We start from the raw sequence: 19,998 nt of genomic DNA, 5'->3' as shown, positions 1-19,998 counted from the left end.
GTTTTGGATTGAACTGGACAGAGTGATGTGAGCAGACAGTGAGCAGTGAGCAGACAGACCAGCCATGTCATGTAACCAAGTCTCTGTATTAACACATTGACTTCATAAGTAGAGACAGAATTCTTCATGAATTGTTCAATGGTTTCAGAGGGACATCATTCTTCTCCAGAGGTGAGATAAAGATGGCATCTCTTCTGAGGGTGAAGGAATAACAGTGTGTTACACCTGGGGCATGGAATAAACCACACACACATTTTCTGAAAAGCCAGGTTACCTTGATTGTTCAATGTCCTCAATGGTCTCTGGCAGCCTTGCATTGAGAGTTTCTGGGAGGAGCCAAGCCAGCAGACCAGACAGAATGGCCACAGAGCAGATGATGACCTCAGGGAGGAGCCTCCACACATCTTCCAACAGAATAATGAGGGGTGCAATTGACACGCCCAGACGAGCCATGAAACTAGTGTAACCCACACCATTTTGTCTGTTTGGAAGAAAGTTATGATAATAAGTCATTGCATATTTCTAACTGCAACAACAATTTATAAGGATGTAAATAATATACTAGATTAAGGGCTCTATTTTGGGCAACGGTATAGTCAAATTCAAGCAGTTGACAATATTGTCTTGTAAAAGTTGCCGCTGTGGTATATTTTCAAATACCACATGATTGTCAATTTAATAGTGTAACATCAGCTTGTTTGCACAGTGTTGGGAAGGGTGGTGTTATTTGAGGTGTGTCCTTATAAACATGCACCAAAGTGCCAGTTTCAGGCAGTACAGCCTGGGACAAAACCAAAACCAACTCTTATTGCAAACACACCTGTTCATGACAGCTATTTAGTTGAGACAAAGAAAGGCCTAGTCAGTCGTGAGGTTTCTGAGCTGAGGAAAATTAATAAATTAATAAAAGCTGATTTAATTAACTTAACTGTGAAATGATGTTGAAACGTGAGTCTGTGCTACATTGTTGTTGCTGTGAGATAACAATACCTAAGTGAAAAAAAAGTAAGTATACTTTAGGATTGTACTTTAGGATTCTTTTCTTCTTTACAATTTCTTTACTGTAACACAACCACATAATCTTCTCCCAGTAAATGACTTAATTTAGCCAAACCTTCCCCTGCACACTCTTGCCTGCATATAGCTGATCTTATCACCCAGTAAGTGTTAATGTTAGTGTTAAAGTGTCTTTGTTAAAGTGTTAAAGTGCTCTTTGCTTTGTGATCAAAGGGGGGGGGGGAATCGACAAAATGCAAGGTGTTCACCTAACTCCATCTCCATATTTCATTATGCTGCTCTCTCTCACTATATACGACCACTTTGTGTGGTGGTGCACGGTGACATAGGCATCTGCTACTGTAGATTGTAGAGCTTCATTGGATGAGTTGGGATTTACATACTGACAAACATATGCAACTTATCAGAGCTGTTTATAGGCCTTGTGTCAAAAACCTAAGATCCGATCATTTCATGCTTTTCACACACTAACCACAACGTTTTTCTCCCATCACATGTCACCAGAATTGCTTGTTTAACATGTGATATGCAACATTTCAGGCAGCATTGTATCCCCCTCACATACATTTGGCAGATATCCAATACAGGCAAAATTGAAGATAAAGTTAAGCTACTGTATACAAGCTAGACCAACCCTTTTATCCGACTGAGGCTATGACATACTGTACAAAAGCAGCACATTTGAGACAACAACTCATACAGTAAGCTACAGTACAGTACTCTTACAATGTCTGTAAACATATCCATCACGCTCAATGATGCCTCCTGGTGGTTGTTTTGCTGAGGTGAATGACCTGAAATAAAACTCACGGGTGCTGTAACTCCTGCGACATCAGCACACCGGCGGCCCAATTCTAAACTTCTGCTAACTGTACAGCAGTACCAATATTATCAACAAATAATTTATATTTGGTATACATTTAACATCTATTCCTTGTTATTATTGCTTCACATTATTTCATCACTACCTTGTGGTGGCTTTCGGCAGCACATCACACTGCTGCAGCAGGCTTTGAGGTAGACAACCATTGAGAGGGCTGTATGAACATTGTAAACATTGGCCTACTTATTCCATTAAAGTACAGTAGCTTACCAAATAACAACAATTTAAACGTAGCCTCAAAGGGTTGCCAACTTTCAGAGGCAGAAAAGAATGAGATTTGTCAACATTCCATTAATGTCAACCCACCTCACTCAAAACAAGGGCCCCACATCTAGTTAAAAAAATCTATTTAACAGCAATTTGTCAAATTTTTCCATAAAGTATAACTTTTGACTAGAGGTGGAATTATAAGAAAATATGTTTCATTTCATTAAAGGGATTGTTCAGGTTTCAAGTTTTGTAGGTGCATCAAGACACTTTTTTCTGTCATATTTTTAAAAAATAAGCTTTTTTTGGCTGGTTCCCATTCATGTATGGCTAAATGCTAGCCCTGTAGCCAGCCAATGAAAATGAAGTCTAACATCAAACTACCTGTTTAACATCAAAACTATCCCTTTAAGGTTACATGAATATTATAGTAATTTGCAGTACAAGTGCAGGGGTTTAGAAAAATGTAATGTAATACGAATGCATATCCTGCATTTCTGTGCCTTGTTAGGGTTAAATTAGTAATTCCCCCCTTCATAAAATCTAGCCAACAAGTGTTCCTTCTGCAACCACTGGGGGCCTGAAATATTTTACACAGCAGTTATTTCATACATTGCAGTGGCCTTTTGGACAGAAAATAGCTCTTAATGTTATTGCTTTTTATACTTTCTGTGCAGGACTGGGTATAGTTGTAGACAGAAGATTTAGCCTACAGAAAATCAGTTCTGCATAGAAAACAAAGCTATATGCCTTATTGCTCTTTTGATAAAATAGATTTAGAAAAATAGATGTGTGATGAGAGGAGAGGCAATTAACTTTGAGCGGTGACTGAACAAATCCTGCCTAAGTCTACTGTTCCGCTGCAAAAGGAGCCTTACATGAATATGCGCATCCAATCCCCGCTACTTCTCACATTACCAAACTGATCACAAAAGTGAAAAGGCACGATGTTGCTACCGCAGTACATTTGTGATGGTTCCTTTTTTTAAATGAGCAACACGTGCACGCTCCGGTGCGCAGATGTAATGAAAAAGTAATTCCAAACCAAGGGCAAAACAGGAAGTATCCTCAGTTTAAATAACATACGTTTACACTTGTAATAGTGGAAATAACTACTTATTTAATTATTTAGTTAATGTCATATCGACATGCATTTATAGCCCCCAATAATACTGTAGAATTTGGCTGTAAAATTTCTTGAAAAGTAGTCATACGTACAGAATAAAGATGATCCCATTCATATACACTGGTATGGCTATATGCTAGCCCTGGAGCCAGCCAAAGAAAGCTCAAGAATGGAAATATGACCAAATAAAAAAGTTTTTGGATGAGCCTCCAACACTCCAAAGTGTAAAATGAGTTCTAACATCAAAAAGCCTGAACTATCCCTTTAAATGTCTGACCTTATGACGGTAGGGTATAATTCAGTTGTATACAAGAAGACGGTGGTGAAGGAAGCTTCTGATAGGCCTTTTCCAAGCACAGCCACAATGGTGCGAAAGTGCCACATACCTGAGCAGAGCAGAAAAACAACATGGTCTGAGAGGATCAGTTATGTATAGTTGGGATGCAGTGTATTGTCAGTCAGTGGGTATTTAGGTCTGCCCCCAAAACCACAGATGATTATTCATTATACAGGGCCGAGGGAAAAATTGATCACATTTAACACATAAAGCATATTAAGGTCTTAATACAACATACTTCATACATTTAATCAAGGACTTAAACTAAACTTTGGACTTTTCCAATTGAAAATCCCATAGGCTTCGCGGAATGACACCTTTTCAAAGTCTATTTTTGAACTACACTTTAACCCACGTGACCATAATCCCCACCTGTCGGGGGGGATGGAATACACTTGTGCAGCGCTGGTGGAATGTACAGCTCTTAGGGATGCATAGCTACACCAACGAGTTCAAACTGAGAAGGAGTGTGTGCAGCCCGCTTTCATACACTCACAACGTAAATCCCCTGCTCAATCTTTCTATCATATTTGGCGATATGATTAGATATTTGCGTGATATGAAATAAAAGCATAGGCCTACCAACCAGTGATGACTGAAAAAAAGTCTATTGAGAGTTGAAGTTCATATTTCATCCTTAAATTGCATATCAATTAACTCACAGTGGTATAATGGGTTAGGGTTTTGTTGTGTTATAAACTCAATTTAAAATGGATTAAATAAAAATAATTTGCCATCAATCCACACACAATACCTCAGAATGACAAAGTAAAAACAGTTTTTTAGAAATTTCTGTAAATGTATTAAAATTACTCTAAATGCAAAAATGTCAAACAAATCACTCAATAAGTTGAATTGAGTCCATCTTAATGCAAGGATAATAGTTGTTGTAAATGTAATTTTGGAATTAATATCTTTGTTTTTATAGGGTCTCTGATTTGCATCGAATCAATTACATAGGAATCAATTACACACTGAGTGGATCGGTTGTCATTACAAACTGAGCAAATGGAGAGGAACAAAACTGCTCAGGAATGTGACCCTGAGGCCTAGGGAGACTTACAAAAATCTACAAAGTTGAATGGTGGAGAGGAAAAAGCACATATCCATAATTGTGTTTGCAACAATGAATTCAAGTGATAAGGAAAAGAAAGTGGCTGGAAGTGTGTTTATTTGGTTTTACTACAAAGCATTAAATTTGGTGCAAATCCAGCACATGCAATACAGTTTCCGCACCATCTCTCGTGTGAAGAATGGTGGTAGCTGCATCAAGTTATGGGTATGTTTTGTCACTGGCAGTGACTGGGGAGACAAAATTATGAAATTTGCTGAGTTGGTCGTGACATCCTAATCTACACAGTGTGTAAATGATTCCTATGCAAATCAGAGACCCTATAAAAACTAAGATATTAATTCCAAAATTACATTTACAACAACTATTATCCTTGCATTAAGATGGAATCAATTCAACTTATTGAGTGATTTGTTAATGACATTTTTGCATTTTAGCTAATTTTAAGAGTGTCATAGCAAAGGGTCTGAATACTTATGTACATGAGGTATTTCTGTCTTTCCATTTTAATAAATGTACAGAAATTTCTAAAAACGTGTTTTCGCTTTGTCATTCTGGGGTATTGTGTGTGGATCGATGGCAAATTCTTTTAATTTAATCCATTTTAAATTGAGTCTATAACACAGCAAAATATGGAAAAAGTGAAGGGGTCTGAATACTTTCTGAAGGCACTGTATGTCACATGATTAAAATGAGAGCTTTCATGAATCAATCAAAAGGTTTTACATGCATTATTGACACAAACTGTGCTCTTTGGTTTGTGAGCACACTGTGTCCATATTACCTATTGCTGAAATGCGCAGAATCAACTAAGAAACATTATATCACTGAGTTAAAAATATGCAATTTTGCGGACACACATATTCCATATCTAACCAGCTTGTTTGATCCCTGGTGCAGATTCTATCTGCTAATTGACAGGTTGCATATTATCGAACTCACTGGACTTACTAACACTGTTGAACTATTCACCTGTATGACAACATCAAACCTACTTCAGCCAGCACACACTCTTTCTCAGATTTCAGATGTTTAATGTTTAATGTCAGATAACCTTTGGGCAAAACTATGTTGATAGCTATACAGGTTCCTGTCAGCAAAAGGGTCCCTGTCTGGCAGTGCCTCCGACCAATGGAATTCAGACAGAAATAGATAATCAGCTTGGCAGGAATCTCGATTGCAGAATAGATGAAATGGGTGAGGTAGATATTAAGCCCGAAGCCAGCAATGTTTAAGCTGATTCCATAGTAGGTTGACGCAACTCCATACCTGCAAGGCAAGGACAGGCATAATAAGCGTACATATTTTGTTAACACTATAATAAGAATATATTAATTAAAGGATAAGTTCAGATTTTTTCAACCAAATCTCTATTTTGTATGTAAATTGAATGTTGTAGATGGGTACAGACACTTTTTTAGATATTGTGCATAAGAACTTGTGGCAAACTTTTTCAGCGATGTTATATTCCATTTTGTGGGACTTTTGTGGGAGTGATATGGAGAGAAGTGAAGAGGAAATTGGGAAGTGGTGAAGCATCGCTGCAGTCCCACAAAATGGAATGTATACACATTGCAGAAAAAGTCAGGATCGCCAACATTTCTTATGTGCAACATCTGAATATCTGCATCATGATACTGGGAGCTTTGCTATTTTAAAAAGGATGTATTTCGCCATTTTTTGCCTTTTGTTTTGTTTGGATGTTTGCCAGCATTACTTTTATTGCAGTCTGATGAGTGTATCGCATGGTGCCAGTAAGTTTGTCAAAACCAAGTGAAATCACAAAAAAGGTGTCTGTACCATTCTACAACATGCTAGATTTGGTTCCAAATTTAAAAAAAACAATCTTATCCTTCATCATTAACTAATGTAGCACTTGAAATTTACATGTACATCCTCTAAGGGTGTTCCTTTCAGATATAGTGGCGTGTTGGACAGCAAACTGAGGGGAAGGAAATTGTCTCCAGCCTATATAGGTTTATTGGCCTTTCCTCCCCAAGCAGCAACATTTCCACTCAGTTATGTTAGCAACATGACATAGGTTTCTTCACTGCAACACAATGGGATGCAATTTGGAAAAACAGAACTTCAATAATTGTGTAAGGTACAAAATCATCTGTCATCAATCGAACTGAAGGTCCTTTATAGGGCCTTCACCATACATCATAGACTCAACAAGATAGATCTTTGCACTAGAATGATTGCACTAGTACTATTGTCACTTTATCGTCACTTTTATTACTTATTATTAAATTATTGTTGCTGCTTTGTTGAGTGTGGAGCAAGATCCCAAAACATTTTACTTTGTCTATTATAACTGTATGCGATAAGTGACAAATACAATTTGATTTGATGGATCAAAGCCTTTCAGATTTGTGTTGGCATGGCTGCGGCGAGGCTGGTACACTTGTACACATGTGGAACTATCTAGCCATGAAAACTATTTGGAGTAATGTGTTAGTATGCTATTAGGAATATTGAATGTATGTATTCCACTATGTCCTGTAGTTTGTCTGTTGTTTGTCCACACAACGCTTCATAGCATTGGCTTGCGAATCAGGGCAATCCTAATGAACTGGTAGATAAACCCACTTGCTTTAACTTGGACACTTGGTTAGGAGACTTCTTGGACTTAGTTATTATGAAACGAGCGGCTTCTGCCCTCCTAAACGATGATAATGGCCTACATAATTGTTATGATGAGCATTTTTCACTTTGGACACTGTGTTGTCCTCCTGAAGTTATTTGAATTACGAGGTGGAACCACTAGATGAGGCGGACCACCTTTCAGTAGCGGTTCACCTAATTTCTAACATAGGAAGGCAAAAATAACAATTTGGGGGACATTTGGCCACCTGAAGGTGAGTTGGAACTACTTTATATATACAATCAAACATTTCTGATCATTATTTGGCTCATTCAAATGTTGCATGATTGACCTATCCAGAGTGTTCTATAGTATACATATCTCCATTGGGAGATTCAGGAGGTCTTTTATTCCATCTAGCTTTAGCTTTAGCTTTAGCTTTAGAGATGTTTTAATGATGCTGGAGGATGATGTATCACACTTTTGTGCTCGTCATGATCCCAGTTTCCTTGTTGTAAATGTTTTTATGACATGGCATTGCACTTTTGTGGTTTTGCACATGGCTAATGGGTGTGTATTGTCTAGGGTTGATTGGTTGTGTGTTTACTGTGTTTATATTTACTGTCTGTTTTTAGATTGATAGATAGGCCTTTGTGTATCTGCTGCTGTAAAATTAATTTCCCTCTGTGCTGATCCATAGGAATAGGAATAGGAGTCAAGTTGTATCACTCAAGTGTCTTTTGGTTAACATGTGGTATTTGGACATAAAATCCTACTTTTCCGACCTAGAATGTCTGATAGTAAAATGCAATTATTTGCCAAGAGAGTTTTCATGTGTTCTTATGACCGCTGTTTATATAACACCAGTGCCATGGTGGCACTCAGCAAACTTTGTGGGTTTATTAGCAAACAGGAAAACTCTCAGCCAGAGTTTAATCACATTACTCTCAATTGTGAAATATTTCAAATATGTCTCCAGAAGAGGTTCCAGAAGGCTAGAAAGCCATGCTAAGCAGAAGGCCTGGTCCAACACATTAAAATCAGGATACATGGACCTGTAGAAGAGAAGCAGGTATGACCTACAGAAAGTTAATACCTATGTCAAGCGGAATATCTATGTCAGAGTGTTATTCATTGACTAAAGCTCTACATTCAACACCATTGTCCCTTCCAAGCTGGTCACTAAGCTGGACATCACTTTCTGTAAATGGGTCTTGGACATTTTAACAGGCAGACCTCAGGTTCTGAAAATAGGCAACACCACCTCTTCCACATTGACCCTCAATACTGATGCCCCTCAAGAGTGCACACTCTACTCTCACAATACTCTTACGACTCAAGTAAAAACATACATGTATGCTAGTTTATCAAACTACTAGGCAGCTGTAGCCCTTTAGACTAGGTGAGTGTAGCGTTAACAGGTGGCTGGCTAGTAGTGTTTGTAACAATAGATATAAAGAGGATACAAACCACACTAAGCCTGTGAGTAGAGCCAGTCTCCTCATCTTTGGGGTCCTAACCAGGTCAAGGTAGGAGTAGGTCTTGATCTTGTTGTCCACCATTACCACATTCGATAAGTTCTATGTATTGGAGAGGGGTCTGGTTAGTGCAGCTCATATTCATAGGTCATCCAAGAGTATAGGCTTTAGGACAAGTGACTTATAGTTAATAATATTATTATTATTATTAACGATAATAATAAACAGAACCCAGCCTCGGACTAAAGGGATAATAAAATGGGGTTTGGTGTAACTTACCTCAAGCTTAATTTTTGATGAAAACTCTTTTTTCTTGTTGAATAGTGCACATTTCTCGAGGTAATGGAGTGCCCTTTCCTTTTTGCCATTGGCTAAAAGCCATCGAGCAGATTCTGGGATCCAACTGCAATGACGAAAAATTAAACTCAGTCATTCACCAGCTCTAATATTATGTGTAATACAATATGGTTGCTGCACATTATCCAGATGAGTACTACTCCTTGGTTGCAGATGTGGTGAGTTACTCCAATGCAGATACTGTTCAAATGCCTCAAACATTAGGGCTTCTTGGACCCAGATCAAGTCTACTCTTAGCCCCAAATGACTCTCAGAGATGGGATGGAATCTCGTAAGGAGAATACTGCTTTTCATCCAGCACTTGTACCACTGTGGGGTATATCACAAAACGGGATTAGGGATTTAGTAACCCCACCTTGGTCAACATTCATCCCCAAATCCATGTCATGAAAATTGGTCGTGTGTAACTAAAACGCTATGTTAAAAGCTATGTTTTTGCTGACATGAATGAAGCTAAAATGTTTATGTTGAGTTTATTAATGAGAGCCATCTTTGAATAATTATTATTATTCACAGCTCGCTTCATGACATACCCCTCTGGTCCTAAATCAACAACAGTTTTATCAATCTTCCTCACCCTTGCCATTGATCCTCTTTTAAACATATGTTTTAGTACAGGATAGGGTTCATTAAGCACAAAACTGGAGAAAATGTTATGAAACGGAGGGAGACAGGGAGGGTACTTCCCTTATTTTTCATTTCAAAATCTTTTCTGTTCCAAAACATTTTCCATGATGTGCCTGTACAACCCAGGAGTAGGCTTCATCTGGCTCTTTACAACTATATTATCAACAACTTAAAAATGTTTGATATAAACGGAACACAGAACTACTCAGAGTAAGTATGTTAATATGCCAAATCTTATGGATCAAGCTTAAAAGCATTTAGAGCAGTAGAGGATGGTGGCAGTAGGGCTCATTGTAATGCATGGAACGGAATGTGGAATACTATCAAACATGATTTCTGCCTCCACTGATTTAGAATGATGGTGTATAAAAGTCCAAGGCTAAAATTCAACAGTATGCAGTACCTCTGTGCTGAACTTGTATGTATTTTGTATTTTGTGTATAAGTATAAATATATGATTCTCACCACCAAGTGATCACAGCAAAACTCAGGGGGGATGTAACAGTGATGATCAGCGTCCGCCAATCATTCACTAGATATGCAATGCCCGCAAGCATCACGTTGCCAATTGACCAGGCCACGCTGCCAATCACCCCAATAAACGCCCGGTGCTTAACGTCCACCCACTCAATGCCTTGAATGAGAGCAAACAGACAAACAAAAGATTGTGGGCAGAGTGCAACTGAATGTGGAAAAATCCCAATAGCATAACATTTTCACTTTATGGTTACGCTATAGGTCCATCAGACGTGCCAATAACAATCAATCCGAAGGCTGTTTGGTAGCTTGACATCCAACAAACAACAGAATTATATATACAGTGCCTATATAAAGTCTACACTCACTTTCAAAACCTTTTGTTGCCTCAGAGCCTAAACTAATTATATTATTGATGTATTTGATTGAATTGTACTACCCGAAACAAGCATCTTATTGTAGTATTAAGCAGGTCACACTGACGACAATAAAACCTTATCGAAAACAGAGCATTTGAGGGAATGTACAGGGCTTGATTTTTCCATAATGAGTACTGGAAAACATTTTTTTTTAAATATTTGGTGAAGCCAAAATTCAACCCAAAATACTGGAAATGACGATTTTACATTTTGGACCGGGATCTGGTCTTGGTTATTCAGATTCAAGTGAACCCATGAAGACCTCTATTCTGAATACATATTGTTGCTGTACAAACTGTGGAAATACTTGAATGACTCTAGCTAATGCTAGTTTGGCTGCAACAATTTGCTCTATGAACACAGTATGACTCAAAAACCCTTTGGGTGGATCGACAGATGTGGAGGTAAGTGGATAATCATTGAAATTTGATTAAACCCTTGCTTTAAGGATGGAAGTGGTTTCACAGTAGATTTGTGTAAAAGGGGCACTTCACACACCAGGGGGCATTGTTGAGCATTCTAATGGATAGGCAATGTGTTGTTGAACAATAGCTCATATCCGCGTCTCCACTTGCCCCACGTGTGAGCTGATATTAATGTTATATTTTAATGTAATTTTATTTATTGTAATCCATGTTTTTTTTTAAATGTTTTGCATTGTCACAAAGTGGGAAAGCAGAAATGTTTTTCCAATAGGCTATAGCCTTTAATTCTTTGTTTTTTTGACAGTATTATGAGAATCTCTACTTAAACCTCATATTACTTCCAAAAAATCGAAACGTTTCGTGTGCAGAGCTGAAAGAAGAAGCTATTGTCCCATTACATACGCAGGGCATTGTAGACTTGAGGAGGGGGGTGGGTCAGTAATTTATACAGAATGATCTCTTATTTCTAAGGGAGTGTTTCATGGGTCTGTATTGGGAAGAAGGAGAAGGTAAGAGAATTTGATCAACTGTGGGCTGATGTCACAGCCATCTTCTGCTGTCCTATATAGCCTACTAGACTACGTTTCTATCCAATCTCAATCCCCCACAATCCTTACTCCTGTCTCGCATGAAAATTCCTAACTTTATTCTGTAATCCACAGGTTGCATTATCAAAGCTGACTCACTTTTATTCATGTCAAATTACGCTTAAACATTCCCCCGCTTTTCCACACTGTCCCCTGTTGGTTGCTGTCTGCACATAAGGGCCTATGAGAAAAAGCGTAATGACGGTATGAGAGTAGATAAGGATATTTGAAAAACACAACATTTAAACCATTTCCACTCTTCATCGATGTAATTCATGAGCTGATCTGCTAAAATAAACTTGACTTTGGCAATCTATCTGATTAGGCAAACTGATACAGCAAAGCTCACAAGCAATCACAAACCATTCTCTCTCATTTTTTTGTGATTATTTAGAGGGAACACTAATAATGTCAACACTGTCAGTATTTATCCCAACAGATGGATGGATCTTTTTAACCCTTTAACACCCAATAGATCCTAGTAGACACATTTAACACCATCTGGTGGTCAAGTCTGTAAACACAGAAATGCTGCTGCTCTGAAACAGTCTTGTACATGGTCAAAGGTGAGTGTCTGAAATTCAATGGATGCAAAATGCTCAGAAGATGTCCACAGTACATTTCTAAGGAAAATATTATGTTTTTGCAAAGGTAACATTGGGCGTTAAGGACTGTTATCACACTTTCATGCTTTGCATATGCTTCGATGTAAAAATAATATTTTTGTGGCCTAAAAGCTGAATGAAAACAACAAAACAATTTTTCAAGTCTTTTTTGCATTAAAAAAGCCATAGAGACATGAATAAATTAAACTATTAATATGTTATGCAATTAAGAGTGTTGAATTTTTTCCCCAGAAATGTGTTATTTGGGTTCTCCTTGGGCAGTCATAATCACAGCTTAATTTTCATGCAAGGAAAAGTGGGCCTGAGTATCTAAGTGTTAAATATCCATTCACAACTCTTTTCACCACCTTGTGGTGGCTTTTGGCAGCAATTCACACGTCTTCACAACTCGCGCCTGCCGCCGCAGCAGCATTGAGGTAGCCCGCCATTGCGATTGCAGTATGAACCTTTTAATTGTATTAATTATATCCAGCACCATAACAATTTTTATATACAGTATGTAAAAAAAGCATTTTCAATGTTCTGTAGTCAAAAAGATAACAGGAAAAGGTCCTAGATGTTAAAGTGAAGTGCCTCCCTAATATTATACTCTGACATGCCATAGATTCCAATGCTTATCTGTGCAGTTTAGTTCAAATACCAGACTTAAGTTAAATTACTTACTGAGAACAATTGAGATGATGCTGATTCCTGTAAGTCCAAAACCAGTGAGAAATCTCAACACTGCAAACATGATGTAAGAGTTAGCAAATGCGCTGGAAAACCCAAATACAAGGGCCATGGTGTATGATACCAACAGAATTATTCTCCTCCCAAACCTGCAAAAGAGTATGTATTTAATTAATTACTCAAATTAACCAAATGAAAAGACTGAATGTAAGTGATGATAACAAATTAATTATGATCATTTTCACACTTCATTTGGAGGGTATTTTCCAAACTCGGGTGCATTGTGTTTAGTTTAGTTATTTAGACATGTGGTAAAAATAGTTTTGCACTTTAGTGTGATAAAAAACGTTGCCTTAAAGGTCTAGTAAGTCATTTAAACCCATACATTGACCTGAATTGCATTATATATACCGCATGCATATACGTCCCTAAATAGAACATGTGGGCATGGGCTCCAAGCCCTGATATGCCCGAGAGAAAAATCCATGTACTCTAGGCCAGTAGTACTCTAGGCCAGTAGTACTCAGTCCGTGGGAAGCAAGTATCCCTTTATCTTCAACATCTTGGCTTGATCCTCCATTATCAACAGCAAAGGACATAACACTAGTAAAATCGTATTGTCATGCCATTGATGGTGGTGGTGTTAACACGGAGCACAGTGTTGGCCATGCCAGGTAGATTAAGCTTTTGCCATAACCCGTTGGCAAGCAAGCAAAAACATATTTTTTGCGGGAGGGTTCGGGGGAAAGTGTTGCTGAAGATGATTGGTTGATAGCCATTGGCTTAATCAGCATAATCTATGCGCCGTCCGTTTTTAACGATCTTTCTATTGGCTTAATGAATGCCAAGTTTAACGCGTTGATCCACCAGACCATTCGCCCGTTCCGGGAACGAGACTATGCTACATTAGCAAAGGAGACGAATGCAATGCGATTACTGTAATGTACAATTCATTATATTTGCAGGAGTAATTACATTGGATAGCCTCCTGTTGGTTTATGTATTTTAATTTAACCTTTGAGGAAGCTACCTGCAGTATGACCTGGCCTAAGAGTCCTACCCTACTCAAAAACTCACCTGACCTATCTGCAGCCACAAGTCATCCTAATTGGGATATACAGCATCTCTCTCTCTCCCCTCTGTGTTTCAAATAAATGTCACTTGGCACTGGGTATATATATTTCATATAATTTCAAACACTGAGATAGGTTGTCTCTGTTGGCGGGGTATGGCAGAGGGACCACGTGGCTCTTTTGGTCAATGATCATTTGCAATGTGGTCCCTGGTTGCCAATGTCTGAGTACCACTGTTCAAAGATCAATAGCTGTCAAGAAATCACAAAGTGCTCTCTCAAGCTAATATTCTGCCATGACATACCAATCTGGAGACCTTTCTGAACCACTAGCATCCTCAACTCTGTATTGTAATGGATGTTATTATCCAAAATGTAACTGCAAACTTTTACGAGCTCGTTTTGTCCACTGCCCCTGCAAATAGATACCGGACAAATGTCAATGTTGTGATTTGTCCTCTTAACACAGGTGGTACTTTTACACTGTCTGTAGAAAAAGACAGAAAGTATTGCGCGACTACATGAAATAATCATTTATAGGTATCAGAGCATCTGTTTTCTGATTTCATCCCACTCTCTGCAAAGACCGAAGGATAGGATTGTGCAAATAGAAACAGACATTAACATGCTGCAGATTAAAGACATCAATTCAGCACCATTCTGTCGCCTGTGATAAATCGTGTGATGTTGATGACATAGTACAGACAGTGCTGCTTCACAGCACTCCAAGAGGAACCCTTGTAGAATGTCTAAAGGCCAAAGAAATCAAAACCAACAGATGGGGTGGATCAAAAACTGATGTTGTTTCACTGTGTCATCCATCAAGAGGCACTGTGTGCACAAACATTTACACCAGGGTTTATGGAAGTGACAACCTTGTTGTCCAGATGGTAAATAAAATTATGGCAAAAGGGTTGAACCATCGCCAATTCTCTGGGTGAGGTCAATTCATGCAGAGAAAAGGCCCTTCTGCTTTGAGAAGAAGTGCTGTCATTTGAACGGATGCTAACAGTGTTTGCGAGAGACTTGGAGACAGGCTCATTTCCAGACCCTGAAAAATTCAAACAGCAGAACAAGATTCAAATCTTTCAGATTTGCAGTGTCATTCTGACAATGCAACAACAATTTGCTGCACAATTTCAGGAATTCAGAAAGGAGATAGCTACCCTATCAGAGGCCACTCTGTCTTAAAATCATAAATGGAAAGAAATCCAAGACCTTCAGACCAGCTTGAATTTAAAACTCTCTGTGCATGTCTGCAGTGGCTATATTGCTAGTTTCCGGGGTGAACGGTGTGGCAACCCCCTCGTGTCAACAAGCATCAAAGGACTTCAGCACGCAGACAGCTGCCATTCCGCCGTCGGGGCAGAGTAATAGCGGGAATGTACTATGCCTACGCATGGCTGCCCCACATTAGCCAATCAGGCGGGTGAGAGCCATCCCTGTCTGCCCTCCTACCCCACGTAAGTCCGATGTGGAGGAAACCTTAGTTGGATTGTATTCCCCGGAGCCTTATTGTTTTAGATAAATGACAAACCTAACTTGGACTTTATCCCCCTGTACCGCATTCTTGTATTAAATACACCCAGAGTGGCGTTTTACTCATTGATTGCCACAACGCCTACAATTGGATTTTGAGCCACTCAACCATCTTCAAATTATAAAGTCTTTGATTCAACGCACTTCCCAATAATAACATTCTCCAAACTTCCAAAAGACGAATGCTCACAAAACTGGGAAGTCTGGCAACGTGAGACTAGCGAGTGAACACTTTGGCACATGTTTTGTCTCCCCTTTGGTTTACATGTCTCTGGCACTGTACACACTACACCTAAATTCAGTTGTGAGTCCTCTTTATAGTGCTTAATCCTGTCAAGTTCACACACAGTCCTGTTACGAACGAGAGTCACAACCAAACGTATAAATCCTGAAAAAGCAGGTAGTGACTGTCAAAGTTGACTCCAGTTACTATGCAAAAGAGCAAAGCCATCAGAATCAGAATCAGAATTCTTTTATTTGGCCAAATATATTTGCACATACAGGGAATTGACTTGGTGAGGTTGGTGCATGGGACATAAAAAACAATATATAAGCAAAAATATTAACAAAATAGCAATAACAAATTTACAAAATAGGACAATCAACCAATACATTTTGTAGGCTGTGCAAGGCTAAGTGACAATGAGGCTAGAGGCTGTGAAATGGGTATGGGGCATGTACACTATAAATTTGAATTATTTTAAATAAATATAAATTACACTGTCAGTGCATTGTGTGTGTGTGTGTGTGTGTGTGACAGGGTGGGGTGGAGGGGGGGAGTGGTAGTCCCAGAGTCAGTGAGAGGCAGGGAGCTTGTTTGTGAGCCCCACTGCCATGGGGAAGAAACCTTTAAGGTGGTTTTGGTCTTGATAGACCGGAACCTTTTGCTGGATGGAAGTCTATGGAAGAGGTGGTGACCAGGATGGGAAGGATCAGTGGTCCTAGATTGCTCCTGGTCCTAGAGTGGAGCCTTCTTGATGGTGGAGATGATGTTCTGCGCCCACCTGAGGTCCTGTGAAATGATTGTCCCCAGGAATCTGAATGACTCCACAGTGTTAACTGGGGAGTCACACATGATGAGGGGGGTGGTTGGGGCTGGGCTTCTCCTGAAGTCTACTACCATCTCTACAGTTTTTAGGGTGTTCAGCTCCAAGTTGTTCTGGCTGCAGCAGGAAGCCAGGCTATCAACTTCCTCTCTGTAGGCAGACTCATCCCCATTGGAGATTAATCCAATGAGGATTGTGTCATCTGCAAACTTCAGGAGTTTGACAGAAGGGTGGCTAGAGGTGCAGCTGTTGGTGTAGAGGGAGAAAAGTATAGGAGAGAGCACCCAGCCTTGTGGGGCTCTAGTGCTGATGGTCCAGGGCTCTGAGACAAGCTTGCCCAGCCGCACATGCTGCTTCCTGTCTGTCAGGAAGTCAGTGATCCACCTGCAGGTGTGCTCAGGCATGCTCAGCTGGGATAGCTTGTCCTGGAGAAGAGTTGGGGCGATGGTGTTGAATGCGGAGCTGAAGTCCACAAACAGGATCCTGGCGTAGGTGTCGTGGGAGTCTAGGTGCTGGAGGATGAAGTGGAGTCCCATGTTGACTGCATTGTCTACAGACTTCTCTAGGTGAACTGCAGTGGGTCGAGGAGGGTAATGGCCTTGAGGTGGGTGAGCCCGAGTGTGTGTGATAATTTGAGCATGTGTGTATGATAGTCTGAGTTAACTCCTGGTAGTTGATGTGATCTGTGATACACCAACAGAACAACATAAAAAAAATGGAGCAAGTCCTGTTTGTCGTACATACAGGCAATGTTCTTTCTCACCTCTGATATGCGTATATGTACTATAGTTAATATCTTGGTTGTCGAGGCAAAAGTTAGTTGTGTGTATGTGACTTTTCTTGTTGTTCTTTTCTTTGGAATCTTAACACATTCATCACAGCCTTGTCACTTAAAGGACATTTTATTGCATAATAATGTGCAATCTTTGTATTGTAAATTTCAGCGTAAGTGTGAAAATGACCAACTAATTATTATGGGATATCGGGTATTATGAGAAAAGATTGTACTTGTCACTGAGGGTACCAAAGGCCACAGCTCCGATCATGACCCCAACATAGAAAATGGTGGCTGTGGCTTTATTCATGCCTTTTCTGTCGCAGACAAGGTCCCACTTGGAGTAAGGAGTTAAGGAGTAATGATGTTAAAAAAGATTTAGAACAAATGTTGTGCTTGCTCAACTGGCTAAAAGTCTTATTATTACAGTGGAAGATGTTTACATAGTGAGGCAGTAAGGCCGAGATATATCTTGAAGTAAAACCAATGTAAATACTTGTTGACCATTGAAACCTATGTCATTGTAGGGCTTACGTAACTAGCTAGCGCTGGCTGGTTTGAAAAAGAAAAATTAAACTTACCCTCCTTTTCAGATAAACATTTGTTATCTAGGGGCTACATTTTCTTCCACAAGAACTTTCTCTTCAACTATGAGGATAAGTTTACTAATTAAAGTTAAACATTCAGATTTGTTTCATCCATCCAAGTAAAGGTCCCAATATGGCATATTACTCTACATTTGTAAATGTTCTTCTGTATCAACTATAAACAAAACATTTTTTTATCACTTATACAGTAAGATTGTAGCCAATCAGCATTGCCCCTTACACCCCATGGGTAGCAGCCTCAAAACAAATCACTTATTAACAGTTTAGCACATACATGCGTAAGTAATGGGATAGTGAAGTATTTTTTCTTCTTTTGGCTCTACACTCCAAAATACTGGATTTCAACTCAAACAAGATTCTCAGCTTTTATTTGATGGCATTTGTGGACATATTGGTTTCACCATTCAGAAAATACAACACTCTTCCTTGGCCTACCATGCTGTTTATGATTTCTGAGCTCACCAGTGCTTTCTTCCCATTTAATGATGTTTCAAGCTGTTGATTTTGATAGGTTTAAGGTTTTAACTATGATTCTGATATTTTTCTGAAATAAGAAGAATGTGCGTAAAAGTGTTGTTGTTGAGTTGTTTTCTGTTTCATACTATTATCTGAATCAATCTACAAATACAATTGATTACATTGTGGTGTTTTTTCTCACAGTACAGTTAGAGCTGTACAGTTAATAACATTCTCAAATATATTATGTGTTAAGCCCTTTAAATACAAACATTGGTATTCTAATGTGTCTTTCTGACTAAACACAACCAATGCATTATTTTTGCAACAGTAATTATTAAATTGAATAATTCAATGTTTAAAAAGTTGACTTCATAAACTGTTTCTGGCTCTGCTTTGTTAGTGGTTACCAATCAAAATCAATGAACATGCGACACAACAGCCTTTTCTTATGCAAGATTGCAGCTCATGACTTCTAAATTAGATGCCTTTTTTATTTGCAGCTTTAAAAGCATAAATAAACATAGGTTTCAATGGCTACTATACTGTAAGCTTACTTTTCATTGCTCACACTTAAAGATATCTCTAAGATATATCTACATCACTATTTAAACCTCTTCCACCTCTATCATAAACCTTTATCATAAAATATTTCTAGCTGGTGGAAACAAACACAGTTTCTTCAGAAACGTTCTTGTCCGAGTTCATTACATTGTAATTGTCTAATTACAATACATGTCATTTCAATATGTAAAAGTAAAAACCTAATACTTTCCTGAACCATAAAGTGCTTTAATAGTAATTGTATCTGACAAGTTTCAAATTGACCATAATCATTTTACCTGTGTTGCCAGAGTAGAGGTGAAAGTGTTGTTATCATACACCCATCCATTCTGACACTGTACTGTAGGTAGGTCAGTAATGTTGGAGGAGGACAGCAGTTGATACTGGGGCTCTGAAAACATCTTACAGGAGCTTGGGACCCCATTTTGCTGTACTGGAATACTGACCATCAGTCTCTGCTCCTGGGTCAGATTCCAAAAGATGCCCCCATCATCCAGAGCGCTGAGGTCACAGTGGTGAGATGGTACGGCCGCAATAAAGTTATTCAGCAAGAAGTGACATGGCAGGACTACTCGGGGGATGCAAAGTAGAGTAATAATCAGCATTTGAAACCATCCAAAGCCATCGGCTTCCTCAAGAATGTTCTCAAACTTCATCCTCAAGTTTTGAAAGGATCTCCTTGAATATGACAATAAGAGGAAGGAAATCAAACCCTGCAGACTATAGTCACGTTATGTATAGGATTTAGGAGGATTTGAATGACATGACTTACCTGTTCAGCACTCTTGGTAGAGGTCTTGTGTCTAGTAATGGTGGGTGAGAGACTTCTCAGGCCAGTAATCTCCACTAACAATGGGAACACTCTTTACAAAGATTGAGGTCAGAGTCTGCCAATCCTAAAGACCAGCCTACTTGCTCACGCAACCAATCCCTCCCTGGTAGTAACACCACTCTAGTGCAAAATAGGGAGACAGACAAGAGACATTCAATTATTCATTCCTCGGACAATGAGAGTAACTTAAATGGCCAAACGGTCAATGTTCA

The 19,998-nt window shown here is 39.0% G+C and overlaps 1 protein-coding gene across 1 annotated transcript; it reads right to left on the bottom strand.

The window, feature by feature from the left end:
• Positions 1–270: 270 nt before the first annotated feature.
• Positions 271–19,610, bottom strand: LOC310819164 (solute carrier family 22 member 7-like; the record flags this gene model as incomplete). Its single annotated transcript, XM_083690410.1, has 9 exons — positions 271–481; positions 3,511–3,619; positions 5,697–5,911; positions 8,700–8,809; positions 8,987–9,110; positions 10,157–10,325; positions 12,889–13,043; positions 17,560–17,663; positions 19,233–19,610. The coding sequence occupies 9 exons, from the start codon at positions 19,608–19,610 to the stop codon at positions 271–273; spliced, it is 1,575 nt and encodes a 524-aa protein (XP_083546536.1).
• Positions 19,611–19,998: the final 388 nt, after the last annotated feature.

Source organism: Argentina silus (genome assembly GCF_951799395.1).
Source record: "Argentina silus genome assembly, chromosome: 18".
Lineage (NCBI taxonomy): Eukaryota > Metazoa > Chordata > Actinopteri > Argentiniformes > Argentinidae > Argentina > Argentina silus.
The sequence above is the reverse complement of the archived record's forward strand: the minus strand, read 5'-3'. Positions and strand labels throughout refer to the sequence as shown.